Below are 26,680 nucleotides of genomic sequence, written 5' to 3' on the forward strand. Positions count from 1 at the left end.
ATCTGCTATGTTTGGTTAAAGTTCTCCTCAGAATAGGAATGTGAGGGTTCAAGATGTTAATTTAAAAGAATGATTCTATCACAACGTTTTGGAGGCCCCCCTGTAGTAACTCTGAAGACCCCCTAGGGGTCCCGGACCCCCTGTTGAAGACCCCTGCTGTAGTGTTATCAAGTGTGAATTCATTGAATTTATTTGCAATGTAAAATCAGGGTGGAAACCTTGTCCAAAATCTTTCCTTTTTTATAATTATAATTTTTTGTATTAAAAATATTGAAAATAGCAGATTTACGAGTTCACAGTGCATCACGATCTAACTTCAGATCAGCTATTTTCCCTTCTTTGGTGTGACACTCTTGAATGCTAAATTAGGGCATTAAATGGAGGGAAAACAGTCAGAGAGTGACGGCATTCTATTATTTTCTACCTACCCCTGCATATTTCAGTTGAAAGCACGATAAAAAATCTCACATCACTGCCTACTCAATCAGTGATTTATGATATCGATCGGTGAAGAGGAGAGGCAGATGCTTTGAAAAGTGCCTATAATCTGCCACCGTTAAGGATGGGAGCCGGGAAGAGAATAACGGCAAGCTGGTGGGACATCAACCACTGCTCTTGTCTTTACATTGGCTGGCAGGGACAGGTTTCTTTTTTTACGGCTGGCCATATGCCATGCGGGGCCTACGGCCTTCAGCTGAGCAAACACACCGACTTTCAGAGTTGTTTGAGAGGAGTATGGGTGGCTCGGGGAGTGATACATCAAAGGTGTTATGTAAAGACGCCAGACCCAACATGTTAGGGTACATAGTCATTTCATTTAACAATAGGTTTGAATGCACATGTAGGCGTATTATAGGAATATACCCAACTGTTTCTCAACCTTATCTTTCTGCCTTCCTTCAGTAGGAGTGAGTCCGTAAACACTCTATGTAACGGCGACTCACCAAAGCAGAAAATCGAAAGCGCCACAGATTGTGTAAAAATACATATAGCCATTATACCCTCTGCTGTTAGGGACAATGACCAAGAACCGCTCGAGAACCAAGCCATTGTGGTGAATTTAAGAGAAATGTTGTTATTTTCTCAGCCAGTATCTCAGCCGGCAAATCAAAACCCTTTTTTTTTTGCGTTGATCGACATAAATAATGTCACAACTGAGATCAAACCAAAGACTTATTTCTTAAAGAAATTATACATAAACCCCCCCCCCCCCTTTTATGTGTTCCTTTTTTTGGCAGGCATTTGGCTTCTAAGACTAAAACACTGTCACATGTAGATCCATCACTAGGTAGCTTGAGAGAGGAAGTATGTGATCAAAAGAGATATGTACCAATGAAATTCCATAGCCATTTTTCTAAACCTACTTAATTATACCAAAGCCAAAAGTCTTTTGAAAGGCCCACCTTCATGAACAAAGTGAAAATACAGAAAAACAGTGATTAGTCTTCACTAGCGAGTCGGGATTTTAAAAAAACGCACCAAACACCAAACATGAGCTCACTGTTTATCTTGATACTGACAGATACAGTGTGGGTGTTGGTCATTTTTCATGAGATGTAAAGTATGACAACACACCCACTGTCAAAAGTTTACCGGTGGCCTAGAATAGATAAGGGACATTAAGGAGATAAGGAGACTTCCGTGGTAAACTGCGTTCGAGTTTACCATGGAAGTTACTTTCTATTGCAGTAGCTGACTTTGAAAAGCCTTTGTTCGCCAACTGGAACTCAATGAATCACACTGTAGGCCTGTAACTGAGAGCAGCCTATCCTTTTAGCCTGAGGAGGGGTGGAGGTTCTCTACAAAAAAAGACCCACATTGCCACTTAAACCCTCACTTTCAGGGTATAGGGTCGTTCTCCATTCTCAAGCACAGGTTTGGGGTCTTTCTCGAGTTGCTGTGGTTTTTTTCTGCCAAGGATCCGGCACTGTCGTTACTCATCATTACAGTTCTCCTAAGTTATAGCTGGAGGCATGTAATAAGACAGGGCAGTATGGGAGAAGGAAACTGATAGCTCCCCCGTGATTCCTGTAGGCAACAAGGGGGCATCCGAGGGCGGATATCATATAGGTTATGTCTTCGGTGCGTAATCCATCTGGTTTTAAGCAGTGAAACTTGGCTGGCCTGACTTGTAAGAGCAAAACTTGCAGGAAATCGCAAAACTAAGCCTCATAAACGACAAGGAAAATTCCAAAAATGACTAATTGATACAAATGCTCTCAGCAGAGACAACATCTATACTGCAGTGACTGACTAAAAGTCATGCTGTTTCTGAAGCAGACTGAAAAAACTACTGGGGGAAAGATATATACAGTGCGGCAGGAAATTGCAAATGCGATACATAAATAAGAAATGTGCATGTTAATCTGACTCCTCGCATCCTGAGAGGAGTTCTGAGAGGACTGAATGATTTGACTGAATGTTTGAGCCACTTAGGGAGTGTGTGTGTGTGTGTGTGTGTGTGTGTGTGTGTGTGTGTGTGTGTGTGTGTGTGTGTGTGTGTGTGTGTGTGTGTGTGTGTGTGTCAGGGGCGTCAATTGGGTATGGCAGCGGTATGCAGCTGCCATACCCTGGGTCCAGAGGGGAAAATAAAAGTTACTTTTAAATATAAATCCATTAATGTTACTGTGTCTATCTGCGCTGGTTATTATGTTGTTAAATTACAGTAAAATAACTGCAAATGCAAAATGGTCACTTTAACAAGGTATTATAATTATATTCTCCACACTTGTATTCTCCCCATCTTGAAAAAAATGGTATATTCACAGGTTCCGCAGGTCAGCTGCACAGGTGCAATTCCTTATTGTTAATTGTTGCACGTTTACTAATATGCCAAGTTTAGCTGCACTTGAACAACCGTTCCAGGCTGCGTGAGGGAGACAATGAGAGAGAGAGAGACAGAGAGTCGGGGGGAGGGGGGGGGGGGGGGGGGGGAGCAGAGGACTTTTCTGAGTAGTAATTGTTTGTGGAGCTCTAACTACGGGTATCTATACAATTTGATATGCTCCATTTCTGTTACTCAGAGGGAAGGTTTTTCAAGGAACAAATCCTATGATTGGCCGAAACTTTATAATTGCATTCTTAAAATGAATCACTTTTGTTGAGTTGCATCTCAAAACTTTAATAGAGATAGAAAGTGCTTCAATTTGCATTTTTAGACAATTTCGGCTATTTTCCAAATATTAAAATCCTTATTCGTCTCTGACCCAAATACGAACGGGAGGCTAAAGATAACAATATAGAATGGTACAGGCAGGATGGTTGGGGGAACCGTGACTGTCTGGGGAGATGGGAACAAATGGAAAGAGACAGAGGAGGCAGAGGCATGGGTGATGCGGTCATGTGTGGACCCCCCCCCCCCTCCCCCCCCTGCCAAAAAGGGCTGAGAGCAGCCTAATAAGACAAAAGACCAAGAAGAGAGGAGAGCGGAGGGGGAGAAGATGAGACATCTATTGTGCTTCAGCCAAGAAAATATATAGTCACGCTTGAGCGCCCAGCCGTTTTGACTGGCAGACACACCGACGCGGCGGAACAATCCCGCTCTCCCTGAGGTGTCACGCTTTTAGCTGCCAACCTTGTATTGTAGGTATGAAGATGGCTTAATGTTTGCACCGTTAAACACAAGCGGCGAGTATCAATACGAGCCTGGACCTTGGACCTCGTGTGGAGCCTGACGCCCACATGCTACGGCGCCTTTGTCAAGCCGACAGGCGGTGGTGTTGTTGACTTAGCGGTGCGTTTTGCAACGCAGGCATTGACATTTTTTTTAATCTATTACTTATTTTGTTTCACCCACCAAAATACCCCACCGGGGGCCACCTTGGTTCAAAATAAATGCCAACGTTTTTATCAATATATTAACGGCGGGAGGATAAAGACTGACACAAAGCACATAAAAGATGAATCAGAGGAATTTGCTCGACACGCCTGTCCCACACGCCCAGGTTACTCATGGGAGGATCGAGGCGGTTGCAAAACTTGCCCTTGGGCCAGTAAAAAAAAGCAGACTATGCAATAACCTGTGCCAAACTTTCTTCCCTTCCCTTCTCCACCACTTTCCTTGCCCTGTGGCTTTGTTCTCCGTTAGCTACACTGAGCATAGCGGCAGTGCAACAGAGCATTCAGAAACTCTCAGGAAGTGCAGGTATTTTAGGTGTAGTGTACACTTCTATCAACCTCTTGGATAGGCAGGCACACGGTGGGTTTTCACTCTGTAAGCTGGTTTGAAGTGCAGCGTCAGTGCCGGGAACGGGAGGGGTGAAGCCGTTCTTTCAATTAGTTTCCTTTTTCTGACATAAAGGAGATGAACAAGAATTGGCTGTCTGGGCTTTAACTTGAATCTTAAGTGGTCTATAAAGGCCCAGATGTTCAGTGCTTGGGGTTTTATCTACCATACTATAGAACGTCTGCAATTTCCCAGGGTGAATAAGGGGGGGAAAAAGAAGATGTGAGTAAAAACTATTGAAGATCCTGTTTTCTCAGATGCTAGCAGACCAAATAACAGAGTTTGTGGTACTTTAGAGTGAATTGTCAGTCACAATATTGCATCAACACAGTGAACCAATGCTACCCAGCTCTGGCAGTAGTGAAGGACAATGGACATAACCATGCATCTACCTGGATGTGGGGATGGGACGATATGAACATTTCATATCATGATTATTGTGACAAAAGAAATCACGATTTACGATATATTGTCAGGAATCCTCTCTAGGCCTACCTCTCCTGTTCACTCCCCTGCATTCCTAGGAATCAGTATCAGCCTATCACCTACTCCTCACCTGATTTACTCATCTGCATTCTGTTACTCTACTACTCCTCACCTGATTTACTCACCTGCATTCTGTTACTCTACTAGTAACCATCCCTGCCTGCTCAATTCATTATCAAAACTCAATTAAAGCCAGAGCTCTAAGAAGATTCTATACTGTCAAGAGTATTACTGATTTAGAAAAGAAAGCCAAACATCCCCTGTGATCATTTCTGCAGGTCGCATACTCCCAAAAGATTGGTAATACTGATGTGGTGCTGAAAACCTGCACACAACTGTTTGGGGGCGAAAGTAGTCAGGGTTTGTTTTTGCAAGTGGGTGAGAGAAAAAAACAAGGTAATCAGTGACTCAACGAGCAAAGACTAGTCCAGAATAATTTCAATTCACCCTTTGTCAAGTCCCGCCCATTGTCCTGCCCCTCTCCACACCCATTGGTTGCTGTGTCTTGGTGGGACATTCAGTGGGACATTCCATCCACTGCCATGTTAATTCGGTTGCTTCATATTGTTATTCTGTGTGCTCAATTCTAATTTCAAACTTTGTTTCAGTCAATTGGAGCTGCTCAGTGGCAGCATAGTGAATCAGCATGTTTTAAATGTTTTTATTTCTCTAAAAATTATGTTTTAGCTAATTCAACATAAAAAAGGCGGAACCAGGGCGGGACAAGGCAGATAGAGCCTGCTGGTTGGTCAGTCAGGGACCAACCAGGAGGCTAACAAAGGGTGAATTCCCATGTGAAAACCCGAGACCAAATACTGTCTTAATTTTTTCTGAACATGGAGCCCATATGGCTTACCCCAGCCGCACTGCACTCGTCTACTCTACTCACAAGCTGCACTTGAAAAAACGCCGGTGCTTGCTTTGAACTACCTCTGTTAATTCGGTTCACCCCCGCCCCGCATTCCACAGCCTTCTTAGGCCTCCCGCTCACATGCTTACATAAACTTTCTCAGCGCAAGCCCCCCCCCTCCCCTCCCCCCTCCCCAAACCCACCACGTTCTTCTCTCTCTCTCTCTCTCTCTCTCTCTCTCTCTCTCTCTCTCTCTCTCTCTCTCTCTCTCTCTCTCTCTCTCTCTCTCTCTCTCTCTCTCTCTCAGCCTGGGCAAAATGCCTAGAATTCCTGCACTACGTCGCAGAGCCGGGTGAGTTCAGGGAGAAGCCCCCGAACTGCAGCTTCACGTTTCCCCCAGCAGCAGCTTAATAATATCACATCATCACAACGTTTTCCCAGGCCTCTCTGAGCTGCAAGGTTTTAGGCCTTTTAGCCACTTTCAACGTGGCGTCACAACTTTTTGGGCTTGTCATTATAGGGGGAGAAAATACATAATAATAATAATAATAGCCAAAGATTAAAATAGCCAGTCTAGAAGATCACAATGCAATGCGATACATTGTGAGCTTGTGAGAATAGATGATATGGTCGTTGTCGGGTGGAAACCTCGTATCTCCAAGTTTCAAATTTGTATGTTCATTCGCAAAGTAAAGCCCTGCTTCATTGTACAAGGCCGTCGCACAAAAGTAGTGCGGTGCGAGGCATTGTGTGCTTGTAGATCTGCTGTTTTCACGAGTTTAAATCATTTTCAAGATGATAAATGCGAAACGAACGGTTTTGGACATGCAAGGTTTTCACCCGACAACGACGATATTAATGCATGGACCCTGAATGAATGAAGTGACCAGGAATCTGGAGTGTGGTCCCACTCCCAACCCAAATAAAGAAATGTCTCTTAGCCTGATTTAGTCACTATATAAACACTGTGCCTCTTATTATCTATGATCAATCTGCATTTGCTTGCTAATACCAAATACCATGTGCTCACTGAATAATATATGACCATACAGTCCTTGCTTATGATGATAAATACATGGATATAGCAATGTGTACATTTTCAGTGAAGTGTGATAACAAGGGTGGTGGTTGCTTAAAGGGCAGCACTAGAAATCCAAGCCTTTTGTTGCCACAATTTCTCATGTGGAAAGAATCTTAGGCTGGGCATTTTATTGCATTCAAGTTGGCCTTATCTGTGAGCTGCAATGTCTATGCATATGCAACCGAATTATTCAATTTAACTTACACTTTAAGAAATGAACACTCCAGATTTGACTGGCTGCTTGATTCATAATGCGGCCCTATAGACTAGCGTCCCATTGTTATGTTTTATAGTCTCATAGGGGGCTACAGTACATTATGTGAGCTCATGGGAGATAATCAAACAGATGTAAGTTGTATTAACACACGGAACGCATCGAAAGCCTGTCCATCTTATCTCCTTCACTACACTGGACAAACAATTATGGGCCACTGTGGCGGCCAACTAGCCCTGGCACTGCCATTTCCACTTCACGCATCACTGTCTTTTCTGTATGTTATCACTGTGTGGGGCGGGGGTGGGGCGGGGGGATTGTTATCAACAGCTGGCTTACTGGGGGGAAATGGTACTTTACACAAACTGAATCATTTCACCAGCTTAAGTTAACAGTAGTGGAGAGTTATGTGAAGAGCTCTGCGTATCAGCCTAATCTTATTGTCTAAAAGAGGAAGCTTTAAAAAAAAAAAAGAGAGAGAAAAAAGAAAAAGCTCTACAGCTTACCAAATGTGCATTATCAAATGAGCAGGAATTATTCACAGTATTATAGATATCCACCATTTCTATCATTTCTGGCAGTGATACTGGAAAAATAAATAAATAATTGTATTCCACACCTGAGGTAAAACTCAAATAATATCCTAATTCATTGCAAGTGAGCAGAATTTAAATCTTGAATGAACGAAGGTGGAGTGATGCAATTAGAACATGCCTGATAGGACTTTCTCATTTTTCTTTCATTCTTTTTTTATTTAGCCCATTAATTCCAGTTGAGGAGAGGAGACCTAATGGGACCTACCCAGACAGCTTCCATTGTCATTGGGGCAGTGTTATTTCAAAGGCCCTCAGCACTTTAATATCCCGTTATTATTTAGGAGCAGTTACCTCCTGGCCCTGCGGAGCTCTGCCAACTCCACCGATAACAATGGCGGTGACACATGGTCTGTCTTCCTTAATTTCAGATTTTTCTTATGAAGCTGCCCTTCCCCGAAGAGCTGTTTGCGGACACAGACGTGACTGTATTCATGTCACGGCTCATTTTGGCTTCAGTGGCAAAAAGGAAAGGGGGGGAAAAGCCATTTATCCAGAGATATAAGCTTCTTTGAAATGTAGGTCCCCTGCTTATTCTCAAGGGTCCACTGTTAAAAAGACATAAGGCTGATTCCTTCCCTCTGTCTAGCTTGAAAAGAGCTGCTGCTGGGGTTACATTAGTGATACTATATTTAGACATTCACAGTTATTCAGTATGGCATAACAATGAGTAACTGGCCATAGTTCTGACCAATACTATGTGTAGAGAGGAGAATATGTCCCACAGGATGCCACAAAACAATGTTGAGGACATGCCATCTCAAGCTCTGTGTGTCAGGTGTCAAATGTGCACAGGTTACATTCTGAGGGGCTTGAATGCCTTGGAGAATGCGCTGTCGATTGTGCAGCCTGACAGCTCTGCGAAACAACACAAGGGACAAGATGACTGGCAAAATCAATCAAAAGTAGCATCCATCTTCATGTGCCAGTGTTGGACTCAACACAGTTGTGTCTCGCATCACCCCAGGACTTATGTACCTTTTCATTCTGATGCTCAGTCAGTTGTGCTTTCAGAGCCAATGAATCATACTGACACCTTCGAATAACCAATAAACTAAGCTTCATTGGATTACAGGAGCCCACATCAGAGCAGCGAGCCCCCATTCCAACTGAGGTGACAAGAGGAAAGGCGTTCACATCAGATCATGCTTTCTTCTCTGCAGGACACAGTTACCCTTGTGGATGGAATAATGTTCTAGAGCAGGGGTCTTCAACAGGGGGTCCGGGACTGCTAGGGGGTCCTCAGAGTTACTACAGGGGGTCCTCCAAATCTTTGTGTGATAGAAACATTTTTTTCTCTCCTTTTGTATATTAACCACTTGAACCCTCGCGTCCATATTCGGAGAACTTTAGCCAAAAATAGCAGATCTACAAGCTCACAACGCCTCGCAGAGCGCGAGGCGTTGTGAGCTTGTAGATCAGCTATTTCCGACAAAGAGCTTTGGTGTAGAGAGGGAAAAGAGCAGACTAAGTACAGAGTGAAAGGTCAAGTTTATTAAGTATTGACGGTTCAAGTGGTTAAATATCTGAAAACACAAATTGACATGAATCCAAAAATACATTGATGACTGTGCTGTCAAACGATGGAAAACTATGAAATCTATGAAAAGGTTGTGGGGATCCCTGCTTCATCTCTCTCTCAACTAAGGGGTCCTTGGCCTGAAAACGTTGAAGACCCCTGTTCTAGAGACTAATCAGGAAGAGGTATCGTTACACATTACTTGACTTAAAGTTTCATATGTTCAGCATGCACCTTGCCGTAGACTGAAACCTATTTTTGTGTTTGTTTTTCTACCTCCCCTCTGTGGTTGATAGTGACAGACCTACTGTACATATTTAATGATGTCTTCAGTCTGGCTAATAGTTTGTGTTGTATTTTAGGCTGCTGCCTCTCTTTCTCCCATCTGTCTTGTCATTCTCCACTGTAAATGCCACAATAAAGAAGTGATGCCTTCAAAAGCTTTAGTCATTCCAATCTAATTCCCATGTCGCAAAATTCACATTGATTTGAGGTTGGTAAATTATCAGCTTGACTCGTGCAAACTAAAACTTGACATATTGATTTGTCTATAGTCACACATGGAGATTTATTCCTCTGTGTTTCAGAAATGTTTTTGTTGCTTTCATTTCAAATATTTCAAATATAACGTACAACTTTGATTCAGACAAATTATATTACTTTAAGCCTCTTGGCTCGAGAATATAGACCCTACCCTGGTTTCACCCAAGCACACAAAAAAGCCACCATATATGCAACAAAAGGACCATGTTCATATAGTGTGTCAAGTCAACCCCCAGGAGGAATTCTCTAGAGGGGTAATTAGAAGTAGCTAGATAACTTGTAACTGGTCGTCCTCCATCTCGCTTGCATGCACATTGCACAACGATGCCAACTTGGATCTAGTCCACATTAGAATATTGTTAATAATGTAGCCACGCTGAAACCACAAGCCACCACCATGTCATATCCAAAAGGAAGTAGTAACATTTATTTATTTAACAAAAAAATCGTACTAAATTGCGTCAAATGCTGCAGGTCCAGCATAATGGATGACTTAGGTTCAAGGAATAATGAGAATTGGCAGGGCCAGTAAGGAGTTCATGTTAGGCTAGTATGCAACAACTAGTAGGTGAAGAAATAGTAGTGAGTTCGCACTTCGCAGTGGGTTCCCTCGCCACATTTCCAATGTTGCTTTTGTTTGTTTGTTTTAAAATGTATTCTGAAAATAAGGTCGGTGAATAACATAACAATTGTTCTATGACATAAGGTACATTTATTACACTCAATATCTAAAACATGAATTTTGAAGCTGATCAGGGAAATGAACAGACGTTGATTTGTGGAGATTTAATCTTTAATCTGTTCATATCGCATTTGTGTGCAAAAGGGCTTATTTCTTTAATTGATTCAAAACCCAATGCAAAGATTCCATTGGAAAGTACTGATGGAAACCTATATGACAGAGGTGACATGGAGGTGTAGCACTCTATTACTGTTGAGATGAAGGGTTTAAATCCCTGGCCTTTGTTCCAGGGTCCCTCAAAATATGTATTTGGTCAAAGTCCCACTCACTCAGTCACTTGAGACATGAACTTTTCATTTCGTTGCTTGAGGTTAGGGTTACGTTTTAGTGACTCTCAGACTGGCAGGCTGGCTGACAAGCTGTCTGCCTGCCTCTGCCGCAAGAGTGATATTTCTGCCATTTCTTTAAATGAGATTTTATGTAACGGTCATTTTCCCTTCAAGAACTCCAGATTTCTGTACCAAGGGGGTACATTAAAAACATGCAGTGTTCCCACACCAAGGCTGAACTCTTTGAGTGGGTTCAATTCCCAATCTCTCAACATTACAAAAGACACCGTACAAGTGTATCATTATTAAGACACCAATAGCTTCAATTACGAGCATTAGCATGACAAAAGTTAACATGCAATTAAGCATGCCATCTGCACGAGGCACCTTTACAGGTTTCAGAAAAGGGACCTAATGGGCTGAGAGAACAACAAACTTTTAACTAGGGAACGTGTGCTTTTCATTTACCAGCCTACAATCAACTTTGGCCCTCTGCACATTCCTGGTCCCGTATCCCCAGCAGCGGCATTCAAGCGGAGACTATTTGAAGTCATGTGCCACTTTCAGGGGTGTCTCACCACATTCTGGGACCTGGGTGCTTTAACCATTGAAAAATAGCAGATATACAAGCTCACACCTGCGAGCTTGTAGATCTGCTATATTATTTCAAATCCTTCTAAGGTTTTTTGAAAAAAATTGGAGCGTGTCGCTGTTACTACATACATGTCATCTTTTCGACACCCGACTCTAACCCCCACCCTAACCTTAACCTCCGTGGAGCGAGTCGCTAACCCTCCGGTCGAAATGATGGGCGTTCGCAAAAGCGAGATTTCCCCAAAAAAATAAACTATGATTCTATGTCAGTGGTGCTCAAACTCTTTCATGTGAAGGACCCCCAAAATGATATGTATTTGGCCACGGACCCTGCTTAAAAAATACATATATTCAAAGATTTGCACACATTTTCACGACTTTTCAAAAATAGCAGATCTAAAAGCTTGCGGCGCGACACTTGGTGCAGCACTGTGAGCTTGTATATCTGCTATTTTTCAATAGCTAAAGTTTAAAATAATTCCAGGCCCCCTCCACCTTGGGCCCGTGGTAACTCAGTCCCACTTTTCCCCCCCTTGTGACACCCCTGGGCTTATGGGACGAAGGAGGCAAATTGGAAGGGGGGTGCTTGGTTCTGGTCGATAACACATGACACTTGAAGACACAGGCCATCGGTTAACACAAGGCCTGTGTTTCTCATCCTGAATACCACGGGCAACGAAACAAGCAAACCCAGACCATAAACGGCATACCTCTTTTATCTGCCATCTCTAAGGGTCAGCTTACTGCAATAGCGGGGACACAAGAGGAAAGGGATAGAGAGCAGGGTGGAAAACTCATCCTAGCACCATCACATGCTGACATTAGGCATCTAACAATTTCATTTTTGCTTTCACAAAAGATCTCTTTCACAACGTGGCTAATGACTTCAAGTTAAAGGGCGACCATGCATACATTATCTGCCCGAGGAAAGGCCAGTGCGTGCATTATCCAATGACCATCTGTGTTCAATCTAGAATGAATACACAAGTGCACACGAGCCACCTCCGCTCGCCACCCGCAGCTAGACAAACATAATCCAAGCCCGGAGAAGAATTGATGTGCATCTCAACCTAAAGAGCCAATAGTTTCATCATGTCAGGATCGATCAGCTCATTTTACAGAGGCAGAAAATATGTGCGCCTGAAAGCGATACTGCCGATACCCACCACAGCGGGAATCAATCCTTGCAAATAGCACTTACATCATTTACATTGACTAGCATAGTCTTCAATGTGGAAAACCACAGGTAATGTAGCTTCTTCTTTGACTTTGAATAAAGCACAGTCCAATTGTCCCTGCGTCATCCTATCCTCGAGACCACGTACAGCACTCCAATTGGCCTTGTTTATTAGCTGCTTACGGCAATAATGTTGAAACACATTCCTTCTTCTGAAGCACTTAGTGGAAGGAAAAATAAATCCAAAGTAAATGTATTCCATACGGATTTTGTAGCCGAAAGTAAATGTGCGCAAGAGTCACGCAGGGTGAATGCCGTTTTTTCCCCCCCATATATAAATTATATATGGAAAAACAAATGAATCGCTTGTTTGTTCACTTCCCCTGAGTCCTTTATCCAATTAAGAACACAATCATGTGTGCTGCTTTTTGTGCTGCTTTGGATTCATCAACCAACTTAGCAGCAGACCTTGTTACCCTCTATGTACGACAGGGCTCTTATTAGTTCAATTCCACTAACAGCAGAAGCCTCCGCGTGCACGCAAAGCACAGAATGAAGCAGTGTGATGTGAGTTCTCCTTCAGCTTCTCTCACCATGGCTAATGAGAGATGAGAAGGCCAGGGCCAGCCAGGCCAGAAGAAGACAAGCAGCTGTGTGACGTCCCTGACTCCCTATGTCACAGGTTATCATTTTTAAATGTGGCTGTCCCTATCTTGTGACCAGAAAATGTGCACGCTCCTGTGTGGAGTGGACAGCCACACCACTGAGTGTTCGGTTTCTATTTTCGTGTTTTATTCAATTATTATTATTTTACTGATGTGAATTGTAGTATTATTTTCCCCAGTTATTGGCAAATTATACTATTATTATTCAAATTAAATATTACATTGATGTATTTTTCCCAATGTTTTGCATTGCCAGTCAGCTGTGTAAAAGACAAAAGCTCAGCCAAGATGTGCGCAGTTTGTGTTCCCTTTCAAAAGTACCTTGAAAATAATGTTCTGAAGACTCTGTTTTAATTTGCACTCACGGGAATATTCAGACAGTGTCTGAATGAAGAAGAGACATCTGCATTGAGAACCTCTGTCAGGCTCTAAACTGCAACACTAGTGTACATGTTTTCATTATGAATAAAGCTGTGTACCAAATCATCACTTGATCCGCCATCTTATGTGTAACCTCTGGCTAGTCAAAAATAAAATTGTAGTAACGGTAAGTGGTTTGTCTGTAACTACACAGTAAAGCCCTTAGTGTTAACACGTTCAGAGTTAGGATAAATTAAAAGCTTTTACCACAAGGTAGCAAGTTAGGGAACATTTTAAGAAAAGTGTATAATAAAGTTGCTATTACCATAAAGTATAGTATAGTCAATATGTATTATATTTATTTTATCCTCTCCTTTTTCCTCCAAATTCCTTTTTCCAATTTCTCTTTTATGTTGTTTTAATTTAATGTTTTTTGTGTCTATGCTTTTTCAGAAGGCTCTGCACAGCCAGACCCCTCATCAGCCTCCTCGGCATGAAGTGCTTCACATATTACCAGATAGTTAGGTCAAAATTACATATTTGTAACTAAAAAGTACTTAGAAATTGCTGTGTAATTTACCCAGTTACCATATCATTATATCCTTATTTCAGCAGTGTATGCTGAAGAGCCAAGAGAGAAGAGATTTCTGTGGCAGGGTTCGAGTTAGGTTAACTCCAACCCTATACAGGGGCAGACTGGGACAGCACTACAGTATTACAGTATTTTGGGTCAGCTTTTTTGACTTGATGTTGATCCGTTCAACACACATAGGCATGGGCTGAAGCCAAGGTTATTGGTGTCAAATAAACCAACCTCAGCCCTACCTCACTCCTTCCCCAATCCCTGTTTTAAAATGTTCCCAAGTTTAAGGTGCGAGTGGTTTTTTCCCCCCTCTCTTCACGCACCACGTTTTCATTTGTTTTCCCCTTTTAACTACTTTTAATGCATTCTGGTTACGATTCACAAGGTGCAGCTGCAGCGACATAGCAGCCCCTCGCAAATATAGTGGGGTGTGACTGTGTGCACCCATGTTTTTCAAGCAAACGCACGACAGGTCCAACCTCACACAACCCCTGCAGAACCCCACCCAGAGAAATCATAGGCATGGAGGGCACCGTCACCTTAGCTGTATTATGGCCTTCTGACCCGCCTGGGACATGAGCCAATTGTAACAGAGCCCCACCCAGGAATATCCTGTCATTGTGACTCCTGATAAATCTCTTAATATGGGCCTTAAGGACAACAAGGCAAGGCAACAGAGCAAGCACGCACGCACGCACGCACGCACGCACGCACGCGCACACACACACACACACACACACACACACACACACACACACACACACACACACACACACACACACACACACACACACACACAAGGCAGGGTTTCAGATTATAAATGGCTGCTAGTGTTGATTAAGAGCATTATGCCATATTTTATACCAACCAACTTGTTTTTTGTTTTAGTTCTTTCCTTCAAGCTTCAGCTAGACCATACCCGACCTTTCCCAAACAACTTTGCAGGAATGCACAACCAAAACTATATTCCTTGCAAATGTCAGCCAGCATTAGAGTTTAATTAAGTGAGCCAGTATGGAGAAACTAGCCGCCTAAATGGAACAAAGTGGAAACTGAGGCAATTATAGTTGAGAGCTTCAAAGAGAGCACCCGTCATGAGTCCTGAGCCTTAATGTCGGAGCATCTCTCTGCTCAAAACACACGTTATAATCAGCCAGGAGCCAACAAGTGAACAGTCAACACACAGAGGGAGGGAGGGAGACACACAGGCCTTGCAGGAGAGGAAAGCAGAGAGAAGTGGACCGTTTCCCCACATGTTCTCTGAAGAAACTTTATATTGATTGCTTTCATTAAAAAACATCCACTGATTCTTAATTAATAATCCATTTCCTTCCTTATCCACTAGTAAAAAAAACAAATAAATAAAAAGAATCAGTGAGCGAAATTACACTTCCAGTCTTGTTGTATAGCTAGATACCCAACTTTTACATGTGCCAAAAAGCTTATGTATTATGCATTAAGTTTCACCGCCTCATTTAGACATTAAATATGTATACTGCAGAACAGAATTTAATTTCAAACTGAAGGGAAAAAAACTGAAGTTAAGCCACCCAAGTATGTGGTTGCTAAGTAATAAAAAAAAAAGGATGGCAGCTCGCCAGGTCTAAAACATCCAAGCAGGCTGATCGTTAGCTTTTTGTGGCAGGAACTGTTGGAATTCCACACTACTTTATTTGGAGTCCCTGGCACAGGTGTTAAACGGTTCTGGGCAGCTGAGCAAGAACTAATACATTTTCTACAAGATCCTTCAAAGCCACCGAGTGAACGCTTCCATCTGCACAGGATCAAAAAGTTTGTTCTACTTGGACACACAACTTGATTTGAAAAGAAGAAGAAAAAAATAATGCAATTTAAAAAAAAAAGACGCAGAGTCAAACAGATTTTGTCTTTCCCCAAAACTCCAGCCAAAAACGCCTATAATGAATGTGGTTGTGAGGATGGGAGCTGCGGTGGTGTTGGCTTGTGTGTGTGCTTGTGGGGAGAGGGGTGGGGGTGGTGGGGGGTTAGGTGAAATAACTCAGAAATCCTCTTAGTTCCTCAGTAGTGTGGAATGTCTATTGCAGGTCTGAGAGACAGCTGGCCCATCTGTTCCTGCCATCATTTCTCTCTCAAAGAGCAAAAATGAATGGAATCAGGAACCTCACTTGTCCTCCCAGAAGCTGCCCTCTTCCCCGCTGTCACACATGCTGTTTGAGTGGATAAATCTCAGGCAAGCAAGAAAACAGCCATTTCAAACTAATGGGTGCCCATTTGACATCATGAATGATTCATGATAAACAACGGGAATAACTTTTAAAAATAGCAGCTTTTGCATATATTAAAACTGGGTAAGTGTGTGAGGCAACTCACCCGTCTCTTCGTCAATCGTGAAGATGCCCAGACCGGATCCGTCCCGTATGGAGTAGCGAATCTCTCCGTCTCTGCCTTTGTCCTCGTCCTGAGCCGTCACCTTCATCACAGACGTTCCAATGAGCGCGTCCTCTTTTATAAATCCCTTATCCACAAACGAGGAGAACAGCGGCCTGTGAAGGTTCTCGTTGACGTCCACCACGTCCACCTCGATGAAGCAGGTCGACGACAGAGACACGGGTTTCCCTTTGTCCTTGGCCTTGGCCGTGAGATTATACACCTGCCTCTTCTCATAATCTAGATTCTGCACGATCCGCACCGCGCCGCTGATTTTGTCCACCTCGAAACTCCCGTCTCCGTTGTCCGTGAGGCTGTAACGTACCTGGCTGGACGGCCCAACGTCAGGGTCGTGAGCCTCCAGCCACATAATCACGGTGCCAATTGGCAAGTCCTCCCTCACCTTCACCCGGTAATTGGGAGGAACAAATTTAGGTGGATTGTCGTTAACATCCTCGAGACTGATTTTCAGCAGCACCGTGGACACTAGCTGAGGCTCACTGACAGCCTGGTCACGTGCTGCAACCTTTAAAGTATAAACGGGATGGAGCTCGCGGTCCAGTGGCCTCTTCACCGTCACCACGCCGCTCTCCTCGTCAATTGTGAAATGATCCGTACCGGCCATAATCGAATACCTGACGACTCCGTTATCCCCCTGGTCCTTATCTGTGGAATCCACCTGGATGACTTCCGTACCCACAGGCGTGCTCTCGCTTATCTCAATCGAATATAAGTCTTGCAAAAACTGAGGGCTGTTGTCGTTTGCATCTAAGATCTTAACATCCAGGAGGCGCGAGGAGGATTTCTGCGGTATGCCGAGATCGTACACTGTGATGTTGAGAGTGTAGTGGTCCGTCGTCTCCCTGTCCAGAGGAGCATGGACCATGAGCCAGCCACTGTCCATGTCTACAATGAAGCGACTCTCCGTGTCACCCCCTGAAATGACATAGACCAGTTTCCCATTAAAACCGCTATCTGCATCTGTGGCGCTTAAATACACAACCCGCGCCCCGACTTGGAGGTCCTCTTTAACTTCAAGGACACTCGGAAACGACTCTGTGAACTGGGGCGTGTAGCGGTTGACTGAGTGAATGTCCATGAAGTTATCGTCCGGTTCCGTTTGCGTGTGGATCTTGCTGCCTTGAAGCAGCTTCTCTGCCAGCATGGTGGCGACGCCGGTGTCGATACATTTCACTTGGACGGGCTTCCGCGCCGTGATGACAGTTATATTCATGACCATCGGCCGAGTCTCGTGTTCCCCGTCGCTGGCGGTGATGAGCAAACTATGAGAGGACACTTTGGCCGCCTCTCCCTCGCTCAGCGTCCGCTTCAGTGACAATACCCCGGAGCTGGGGTTCAGCTCGAACAAATCCAGATTGTTCCCAGAGTTGATTTTGTATCGCACCAACTGCAGCTCGTCGGCATCTATGGCAGACACTGTGGTTATCTGTTCTTCCACGCCGTGATCTCTTGGCACGGTGACCTCGCAGTCCACACTTTCAAACAGGGGTTTGTTATCATTTAAGTTATTTAGCGTCACGGTGACCAAAGCCTCCACCTCTCGGCGGAAGGGGGAACCCCAGTCCGAGGCCCTGACTCTCAGATTGTAAATTCTCGGCATCAGCTCATAATCCAGGACCTCAGAGGTGCTGATAACGCCAGAGAAGTAGTCGATGACGAACGGCTGCGGGCTCACATTGGTGATGCTGTAGGTCACATAGCCATTCTCGCCCGCGTCCACGTCAGTAGCTTTGACCGTTAACACACTGGTCCCTGCGGGTACATTTTCATCAACACCGGCCTTGTACGAGGTCTGTTGGAACTCGGGCGCGTTGTTGTTCACGTCAGTCACATCGACTATCACTTTAGTGGCTGCCTTTTTATCACTGGTGACGACGTCGAGCTCAAACCTGGATGACTGGTCGGCGTTGATGGGGCCCGTGGTGGTGATCAAGCCGGTGTCTGGATTGATTGCGAACCGGCTCTTTTCAGACTTGTGTCTGAAACCATACTTCAGCTGCGGGTTCCTGGGCAAGGCGGTTACCATAGCAACGGGCGTGTGAAGAGGTGCGAACTCGCTGATGTTGACCCTGTAGACGGCCCTCTGGAACTGTGGCGGGCCCACCTTGAACTGAGGGGACGTGACGTGCACCACCTTGGCAGAGGAGAACTTGGGCGGGCTCCCCTTGTCCTTGGCCTGCAGGGTGAGGTTGTATCCAAAAGGCTGGCTGTCCCAGTCGACGCCCTTCACCGCTTTGATCTTATACTCCTTGCTCCCGGGGCTGGTTCTCACGGCCTTGAACTGCTGCAGCGGGTCGCCCGCCACGATGCTCAGCGACGCTATCTCCCCGTTTGGTCCCTGGTCGCTGTCCTCCACCGTCACGATGGCGTAGGTGGGGTCGCGGTCGGCGTCCGACGGGGCCAGGGTGGCGGCCGTGATCACGGGCGCGTGCTCGTTGGCCTGCTCCACCCTGACCATCAGCCTGGCCATGCTGCTGAAGCCACTGCTCCCGTAGAGCTTCATGCCCCGGTCCACCGCCAGGATCTCCAGCTCATACAGCTTGGTCTCCGAGTAATCCAGCTTCCCGGTCAGCGTCACCACGCCGCTGGTGGGGTGGACGGCGAACATGTCCGTCCACTCCCGGAAGCTGTAGTAGTATTCCCCGTTGGTACCGATGTCCGCGTCCGTCGCCGCGACCTTGGCGACGCTGGCGCGTATGGCCGTGTTCTCGGGCAGCGAGATGCTGTACGAGGTCGGTGAGAACAGTGGCCTCAGGTCGTTGGTGTCCAGTACCTGAACCTTGACCCTGGCGCGAGTTTCCGCGTTGGAGCTCCTCTCCACAGCTTTGACGGTGAGCACGTAGTGGTCTCGAACCTCCCGGTTCAGAATGGCGGTGCTGCCGCCTTTGGTCCGTATCCGCAGGAAACTGAAGTCGCCCAGGAGGTAGTCCTCGGCCTTGAAGAGGTTCTCGTTGTCCCCGCTGACTATTTTGTACCGTATCTCCCAGCTCGGGTCTGTAATGTAGATGCCCATCTTGTCGTGACTCTCCAAGTAGGTCTTAGCAGCAGAGTTCTCATATATGGTGGTGTTGTAAACAGAGTGGGTGAACTGCAGGGGGGAGACGATCTCCAGCTCCTGGTTCGCTGTGCAGCCGCAGAGGAGCTGGACGAGCAGCAGCAGCAGCCCAGTCAACTCTTTCCCCATGTTCGTACCGTGATTGTAACAGAACCACCTGCAACAGAAGGGAAAGACACGGTCAACACTTGAGACGATGCTTTCACAATGCTTTTCAGCCCATATAAAAAAGGGCTTTTCAATGGTACGATACTTTATAACACACAGCTAGGGAATCCCAAAGGCCCGAGCAATGAATAAAACATATGTTAATTACTACTAATTAGGTGCACACGCACACGCCTAATGAGATTATGAGAAATTATAAGCATGCGTGATTACCATCTCCTACTCCGCTGGTGGAGATAAGGGCTGCAAAAACCTTATTACAGTCTTTACTGCAACTTCCCTGGACTCATTTAAATGCCATGACAAATGATGGCCAGGCAGATAAATTACTAAATGGCTGCCTTGTGAGAATAGGATGAAGGCGAGACATGCAGAGAAAAGCTGCCGGCCCCCCTAAGTTAACCGAACTGGAGCCGGCGCTGCTTTCAATTCTTCTGTGGTGTATCACATTTAACACCAACTGTCAACTATGTGCATTTCATAAGACAGTAGTAGAACCTCATTCAAACAAACACCAGCCTCTGCAACTGACCAGCCTCCCATAATGAGAAGAGAAAACAAAATGTGGCGACGTGAAAATAGACATAATAGCCTAGCATTCTTTTCATTTCCTTGGATGAGCGCAACTAACTGAAATACATTTCACTATTTTAAAAATGTCATTCTCCCATGACCCATGCATCACAGTGAATCCAACACAAACTCACAACACAGACACTGTTATTAGGCTACACATGTGTCACTCTTTAATTATAGGAGTGTGTCACTTTTTAATAATTATAATCAGTTGTCTTGTATTATAAACCAAGATATTTTTCTTTTGTTTTTCTAAAACATAAAACATCCATGTCAAGCTGGAGAAAGATCCTAGCAACCTAGTAAAGCTGAATGAACGTATGGACTCTCATTGGTTTATTACCAAGACGGTGCTAAAACAAACAGAACGGCTGCTTCCTGTGTTCCCACAGAGCTATTATTAAGGAGAAAGCACTGTCTGGGGAACATTCATTATATATATATATATATATATATATATATATATATATATATATATAGCCTAGGTCTAGGTCTATATATACTGTATATGCGCTAGCCGCTAGGAATAATGTAGACCTATATGCTACATTAAACATTTTAAAATACAAGTTTACATTAAAGTCTACTTTTTTCGGATAACTCACGGGTTATTCGTAGCCTATTTGAGATGAATTAACTAAGCTACAAAGTCCACACACACAAAAAAAACTTTTTAAAAGTGAGACCCTACAGGTAGGCTATTATAGCGGTGTAGCCTACAAACTGAAACGCAACATTGCCTCTACATAGTCCTTTTGAAACGTGAAACCAGCCTATAGCCTACATCTCAATTTGGGAAAAAGAAAGTTATCTGAACTTTAGATTAGAAAGTTCCTCGACCATCGTCGCTAATCCGTTACTTTGTGTTTGCGAAGAGTGAAAACTAAGTGATTTTACTATGCAAATCTGTGCTTCCAGACTCCTTTTTCCAACGACCCCATCCCCCAACTCAGCCCCCATTCACTTCAAGGAGCAGTGTGGCAGCCGTGCGCCAGCCGCCAGATGCATGGATTGTTTTAAAAAAGAACAAGGAATACCGCACATATAAAAACGCGTAACATACACGCAAATAAACATTCTGCAGCCATGGACAAACGATGTTACAAAAAACATTGGTAATATCCTAGGACGCGTCTTTTAAAACCTTAAAATGAGCTAAACTTCTTCCAAAAAGATAAAGCAAAGAAGCTTTGCAGCAGCGCACAATAGAAGCCCAACGGCTACGTTTTACGGACCTCTCGCAAGTTCGCAACTTTTTGCGCCTCTCGAAATTCCCAAAGTTCGCTTACTGTGGTCAGAAAACACAAGAAGGAAAGCAGAGAATGCCGTACATACCTATTCTGTCATTAGTGTGCCGGATTAGGGGCTTTTTCATGTAGTTTGTGGGATCCAAATCTCGGCATGGTATTATACTACGTGGACTCCTCTCTCCGCTACTCCATCCACATCTCTCTCTCTCTCTGTGTTCCCTTCGTGCGCCCCCCTTCCCTCACTCACTGTGACCGTATCTATCCGCGCTGCGCTGCGCACGCCCGGATCTACTTACTGCTGGCATCTCTCTCTCTCTCTCTCTCTCTCTCTCTCTCTCTCTCTCTCTCTCTCTCTCTCTCTCTAGAATATAAACTTTTTATTTTATTTTTTAGAGATATGTCTCTTTCTTCAACAATTCCATGTCAAAGAATGTGCCTAAGTGTTGGATATGTCATTTAGTAGCCTATACATTATTGACTAGATCTGTAGGTCTACTGTATTTTTGTATCTGAACTGTAGCCTACTATTCCTACGCAAACCTCTAATAAAATATTCAATTAATCTCTCTCTCTCTCTCTCTCTCTCTCTCTCTCTCTCTCTCTCTCTCTCTCTCTCTCTCTCTCTCTCTCTTCAAACTATTCCAGCACATGCATTGGAATAGGCTAGCATTATAACAATATAATAATAATTAAAAAATAATAGAATAATAGGCCTAATAAGAATTATTATTATGCTATTATTGTGTAATTATAGCCTGTATATATATTGTTGGGTGATTTAGGAATATGATTTAATATTCATTATTATTATTAATATTTTAATTGTTATTATTTACTTTCTCATGTTTTAACCAGTGCCAGTTTGTAGGCTATTTTGGATATTTCAGAATATTATGTGATGTGATGGTGCTCCCATGATCCCATCCCAGCCAGGCATCAGACATGACCTGTAGCCTACATCCACCGCTGACTGAGCCATGGGAGACAGTGTGGCTAACATGCGATTGATGGCGCTGTCTCACTGCTGTTGTTCGGAGCCTGTCGGACTGACTGCGGGCAGGGCTCCAGTCAGCGCTCTGTGGCGGTGGGAAGCCTGTGCTGCACGCAAAGAGTTAGTGTGTGTGCCCGTGTACGTGTGTGCTGTGCATGTGCGTGTGCGTGTGTTCTAGGGCGCGCACGCGTGCGAGTGATATAGGTCTATAGTTGCTTAATGTGACTTATTGTCACAGCCTGCATCGATTCTGCATTTAAAGCGTCTTAAAAAGTTGATCTGTGTGGGCTTTAAGTTGTAATTTTAGTGTTTGTCGCTCATTTAGGAAGAACAGCGAATCAGTATAGCCTAATGTCACTGTCTGCTCTATCTAGCCTCTTTTCACTTTAACGGTGTGAAATCATTCGTGTTCGTTTTATTCTGAGTGTAGGCTTCTGTGCAGATGGAGCCAAAGGGACCCGTATTAAACGATTCAGTGTAGAAGAGGCTACTCACCAGACCAGCTGGTCCGCCGTCGCTGTTCCAAAGTTCCGTTCAAATTAATCCACACAGATTTGGGGAAATGTGCCTTGCGAACATCTTGCAAAATGTGTCTGAAAACTCACTCCGGGAATCCTCAGCGATTATTCCACATTTTTCTTCAAGGTGCCTTCCTTCCAGAATCCAGACTGCATTATATCCGTTTAAAGCCGCATTTCCAACACCAGTCACTCTGAGATGCATCAGAGAGAGTTGTAGTAAGGTTCGCCTCGGTCGGTGCACTCAGTAGGCTACAGCAGTGGCAGGCACATGCACTGCACGCACGCACTGATTCTAACGGGATGCCGCGGTGGTGTGGGAATGGGATGCACTGACGTCACGAGGCGAGTTATCCTCTAATTCAGTGCGTGTAACGAGGCATGTGTCAGTTTATTCAAAACAAAAATGTCCTGGAAATGTGTTTGTACCCTTAGTTTATGTGGTGCTGGTGGTGGGAATGTCGTGGAACGGTAATCACATGCAGCACACACACATATTCTATATTATTACATTATATAGGCTATATAAAATGAAACCAGTTTGAAAGCAACCCACATGTTTCAGATGCATGCCTGCCGATTTCTTGGAGACAGTTTGTTAATTTTGTGCTTGTGTCACAAATCAGTCAAGTGTTTTACTTGTTGCCAGCAAGCATGTAGCGATTGCACCTTTGTCCAAATTAAAAGAGGCCAAATACCCCATTCAATCTCAGGACACATGTGGCCATTCAATAATGACATCACGCTGTGAGGCGGTTAGAGGTTTGCCTTGATCCAAACCAGCGGCTTGCCGTGAGAATCTCTGCCTAATGTCCATTCAGCACTGGCTCATTAAAGTCACATTTACCCACAGGCGGAGTAAATGAGAGATATGGTCTCTTTTCAGTGTGTGTGTGTGTGTGTGTGTGTGTGTGTGTGTGTGTGTGTGTGTGTGTCTGTCTGTGTGTGTGTGTGTGTGTGTGTGTGCGTGCGTGCGTGTGTGTGTGCGTGCGCGCGCGTGCTCCTTTTCTCCCCCTCTCCCAGTCTATGCTAACTATTGTGCGACGGCCCCTTTCCCCCTCCCTCCCCCCTCTCTCTCTCTGAGCATTCTCTCTGATCTGCCCATAAAGGTTTAATTGAATTCAGGTCAGGTGATCCCCAGGGCTATTTCCAATCGTCTGATCCCTGCAGTGTTTTGGGCTTGCTGTTGTCAGGGCTGCCGGGGGTCAAGTTCATATAGGCTACCTCAACACATTATCTACCAAAACTACTGCTATTTGAACCAATAACCGATTATCACCATCTAAGTAGTCATTGTGGGATAAAAAAAAAAAGAAAAAAAAAGAAAGATTAAAGGAAAGATACTCATGATGGAACTGATCTATGAAAATAATAATGGTGTCTTTACTAGTGATAATGGATGTTGAAAGAATTAATCAAAAATGGTGACTTTAGTAAGTTTGTAAAATGATGTAGGCCTATATAATCGTGAAACACAAATTCATTCAAACATGCTGTTGCAGCTTGTGTATAGCAGTGTGGTCCTCCACCATCAGTGTATGAATGAGTGTGTGACTCGGTGTAATGTAAAGCGCTTTGGAATAAAGCGCAATATCCACAACTTTCCCACTTTCTGGCATCGCAGCCGAGAATGATCTACAAGCTCACAACGGTTGCATCTGCAACGCAACATGAGCTTGTATGTCTGCTGTTAACCGGAAGTGCCACAGATAATGCTACAGTAAATTCTTGCAGAAACAGGTGGATAAATGGACCAATTACCAATTTGCGCCAAGATGTAGGCCAGATGTAGGCCACGCTTCAGAGCTCGAACTGAGTAAGCATGTTTGGGCTCTCACAGTATATCTCCATATACATGGATCTCCATATATGGGTAACTGGTCCGATATAGATCACTGGCCAGATGGCCAAGACATGGCGTGATCTCGCCCTGAGGCGTCTTACTAGTTATCAGACCTAAATTTACCCTTGAACTTCTTGTTTGTGCCCATAATGACTGGATGGCTATTCACCGGTTTTGTAGCATTTGAAGAAATATCAGGCCTTAGTTGTCAAATGTTCAAGCATGTACAAATATCATGTATTTACAGTTTGGTGACCACAATGTTTAGGTGCCCACGCCCCCGGTTACCAACATAGAGTAGATGTGAAACTCTTGGTGGCATACTGGAACACAAGGAATACATCCAAGCCCCACAGACTTGAAAGAATGGGTTGATTAGACTTTTTCCTTTCTTTTTCTTTTAGAAATGTATGCTTTATTGAGACAGGAATGTGAGAGCAGAGATGAGACGACATGACATAGCATACAGGTCCTGGGATGGATCTACAATGTTGTTGGCAGAATGGCAGAGAGGGTTTGTACATTACATGTGCCTAGCAGAATGGATGGTTGAAATTACATGACACAACCAACCTGGGATACATTTTGGGCAGGGTGCACCGGGACACATTAAAGTTAATCGCAGATCTGTGTAACCACCGGTGTCAAATGATGAGTCATATCTATTCTCTATTTTTATACAATTCCACAGGCATTTTTACCCCATGTGACATCCACCAAGCATGCTGGGGGTGGTCCTGGACTTCATTTCATGTTAACATTCAGAATGATCCACTACAAATTGTCTCCACATCAACTCTCTGAGATGTTAAGAAGAGCTCAGTGAGTGAGCTGCTCCTTCTCTCTCCCTGTGAATAATGTCTTAAGCTGCAGGTTCCCTCCAGCCTGAAACTGGATACAGATCAGGGGAAAGAGATACAGATGATTTGTTCTGTGCCCGCAGCAATGGAGTACCTAGATATTTGTCTCTCTTCTTCTCTACCACCATGCAATCCGCTTGAATCCATCTGGTATCCTATAGGCACAGTGTTACAGTAGCCAGTAAGAGAGATGAGAAGAATTGACATAAGTTAATGGGAATGAATAATAAGTTACCAGAAAAGGAAAGAGAAAGAGGGTGGGGGGGATGGGGTCTGCGTCAATATGCAGACCACGCAAACCTAACCTTAACCCTAACCTCAGTAAAACTAACTCTGGTGAATGCTAACCTGGTGAAATGCTAACCTGCCGACGCTGGTGAATGCTAAAGGAGGGTTTTTTTTTTTTATTGAGGGGTACTACTGGAGAAATTGTATAAGCCCTGATATAAAATGTTTACTAGGTTACAGATAAAACAGTTGATACGTGCACAAGACAGAGAAGGCTTGCCATTCAACAGCTACCATTCATTTTGTGCTGTTGATTGCCTATGGTCAAATGCACATTTTCAACAAGCGATCGTTAACCTAATGTTACATGAATAGTTGCCTGGCAGTGTTACCGGACTATTTTTAATTAAAAATTGCATGACCCTCCCTTGAATTCAAAGTGAAATCAGCAGACCCTCCCCTATTTTCCTCCAGGGGGTGCTGTTCATAAAAAACGATTGCTCCCTAACCTGGTGAAATGCTAACCTGCCGACGCTGGTCAATGCTAACCTGGTGAATGTCCCTAACCCTCGCCCGCAGCCAGAGATGGCCCATGTAAATTCAGTGTGCTGAATGTAAATAGTGTTCCTGCCTCAAGCAAAGCGCAAGATCATCTTAACAAATCCTCAGTGGCGGAGAAACTCTTGTAATTACCTCTGAAAATGGTGGGCTACCAGGATGCCCCTGCTTCATATGCTTTTATTTATACAAGTGACACTCATGCATTATTCATTTGCGTTCAGACTTTGAGAAAACACGCTGTTTGAAGAGGTAAAATGTATGAGACACATCAACACGCGGTTCTCCACACAAGTCTGTCTAAA

At 44.3% G+C, this 26,680-nt stretch overlaps 1 protein-coding gene across 2 annotated transcripts in view; it reads right to left on the bottom strand.

Annotated features, from left to right (window-relative positions):
* Nucleotides 1–23,105, bottom strand: part of fat1a (FAT atypical cadherin 1a) — a 126,893-nt gene extending 103,788 nt beyond the window's left edge. The window contains exons 1-2 of one of the 2 annotated variants that reach the window (XM_080722221.1): nucleotides 22,864–23,105; nucleotides 16,251–19,540 (exon numbers count right to left, since the gene is read on the bottom strand). In XM_080722221.1, the coding sequence (XP_080578347.1) occupies nucleotides 16,251–19,512 (3,262 nt within the window). In that variant the 5' untranslated portion in view covers nucleotides 19,513–19,540; nucleotides 22,864–23,105. Of the gene's footprint in view, nucleotides 1–16,250; nucleotides 19,541–21,462; nucleotides 21,590–22,863 lie in introns of those variants that run through there. The other variant, XM_080722220.1, reaches the window with a different exon arrangement.
* Nucleotides 23,106–26,680: the final 3,575 nt, after the last annotated feature.

The sequence above is a fragment of the Nannobrachium achirus genome (assembly GCF_963921795.1).
Source record: "Nannobrachium achirus genome assembly, chromosome: 3".
In the NCBI taxonomy this organism is placed as follows: Eukaryota; Metazoa; Chordata; class Actinopteri; order Myctophiformes; family Myctophidae; genus Nannobrachium; species Nannobrachium achirus.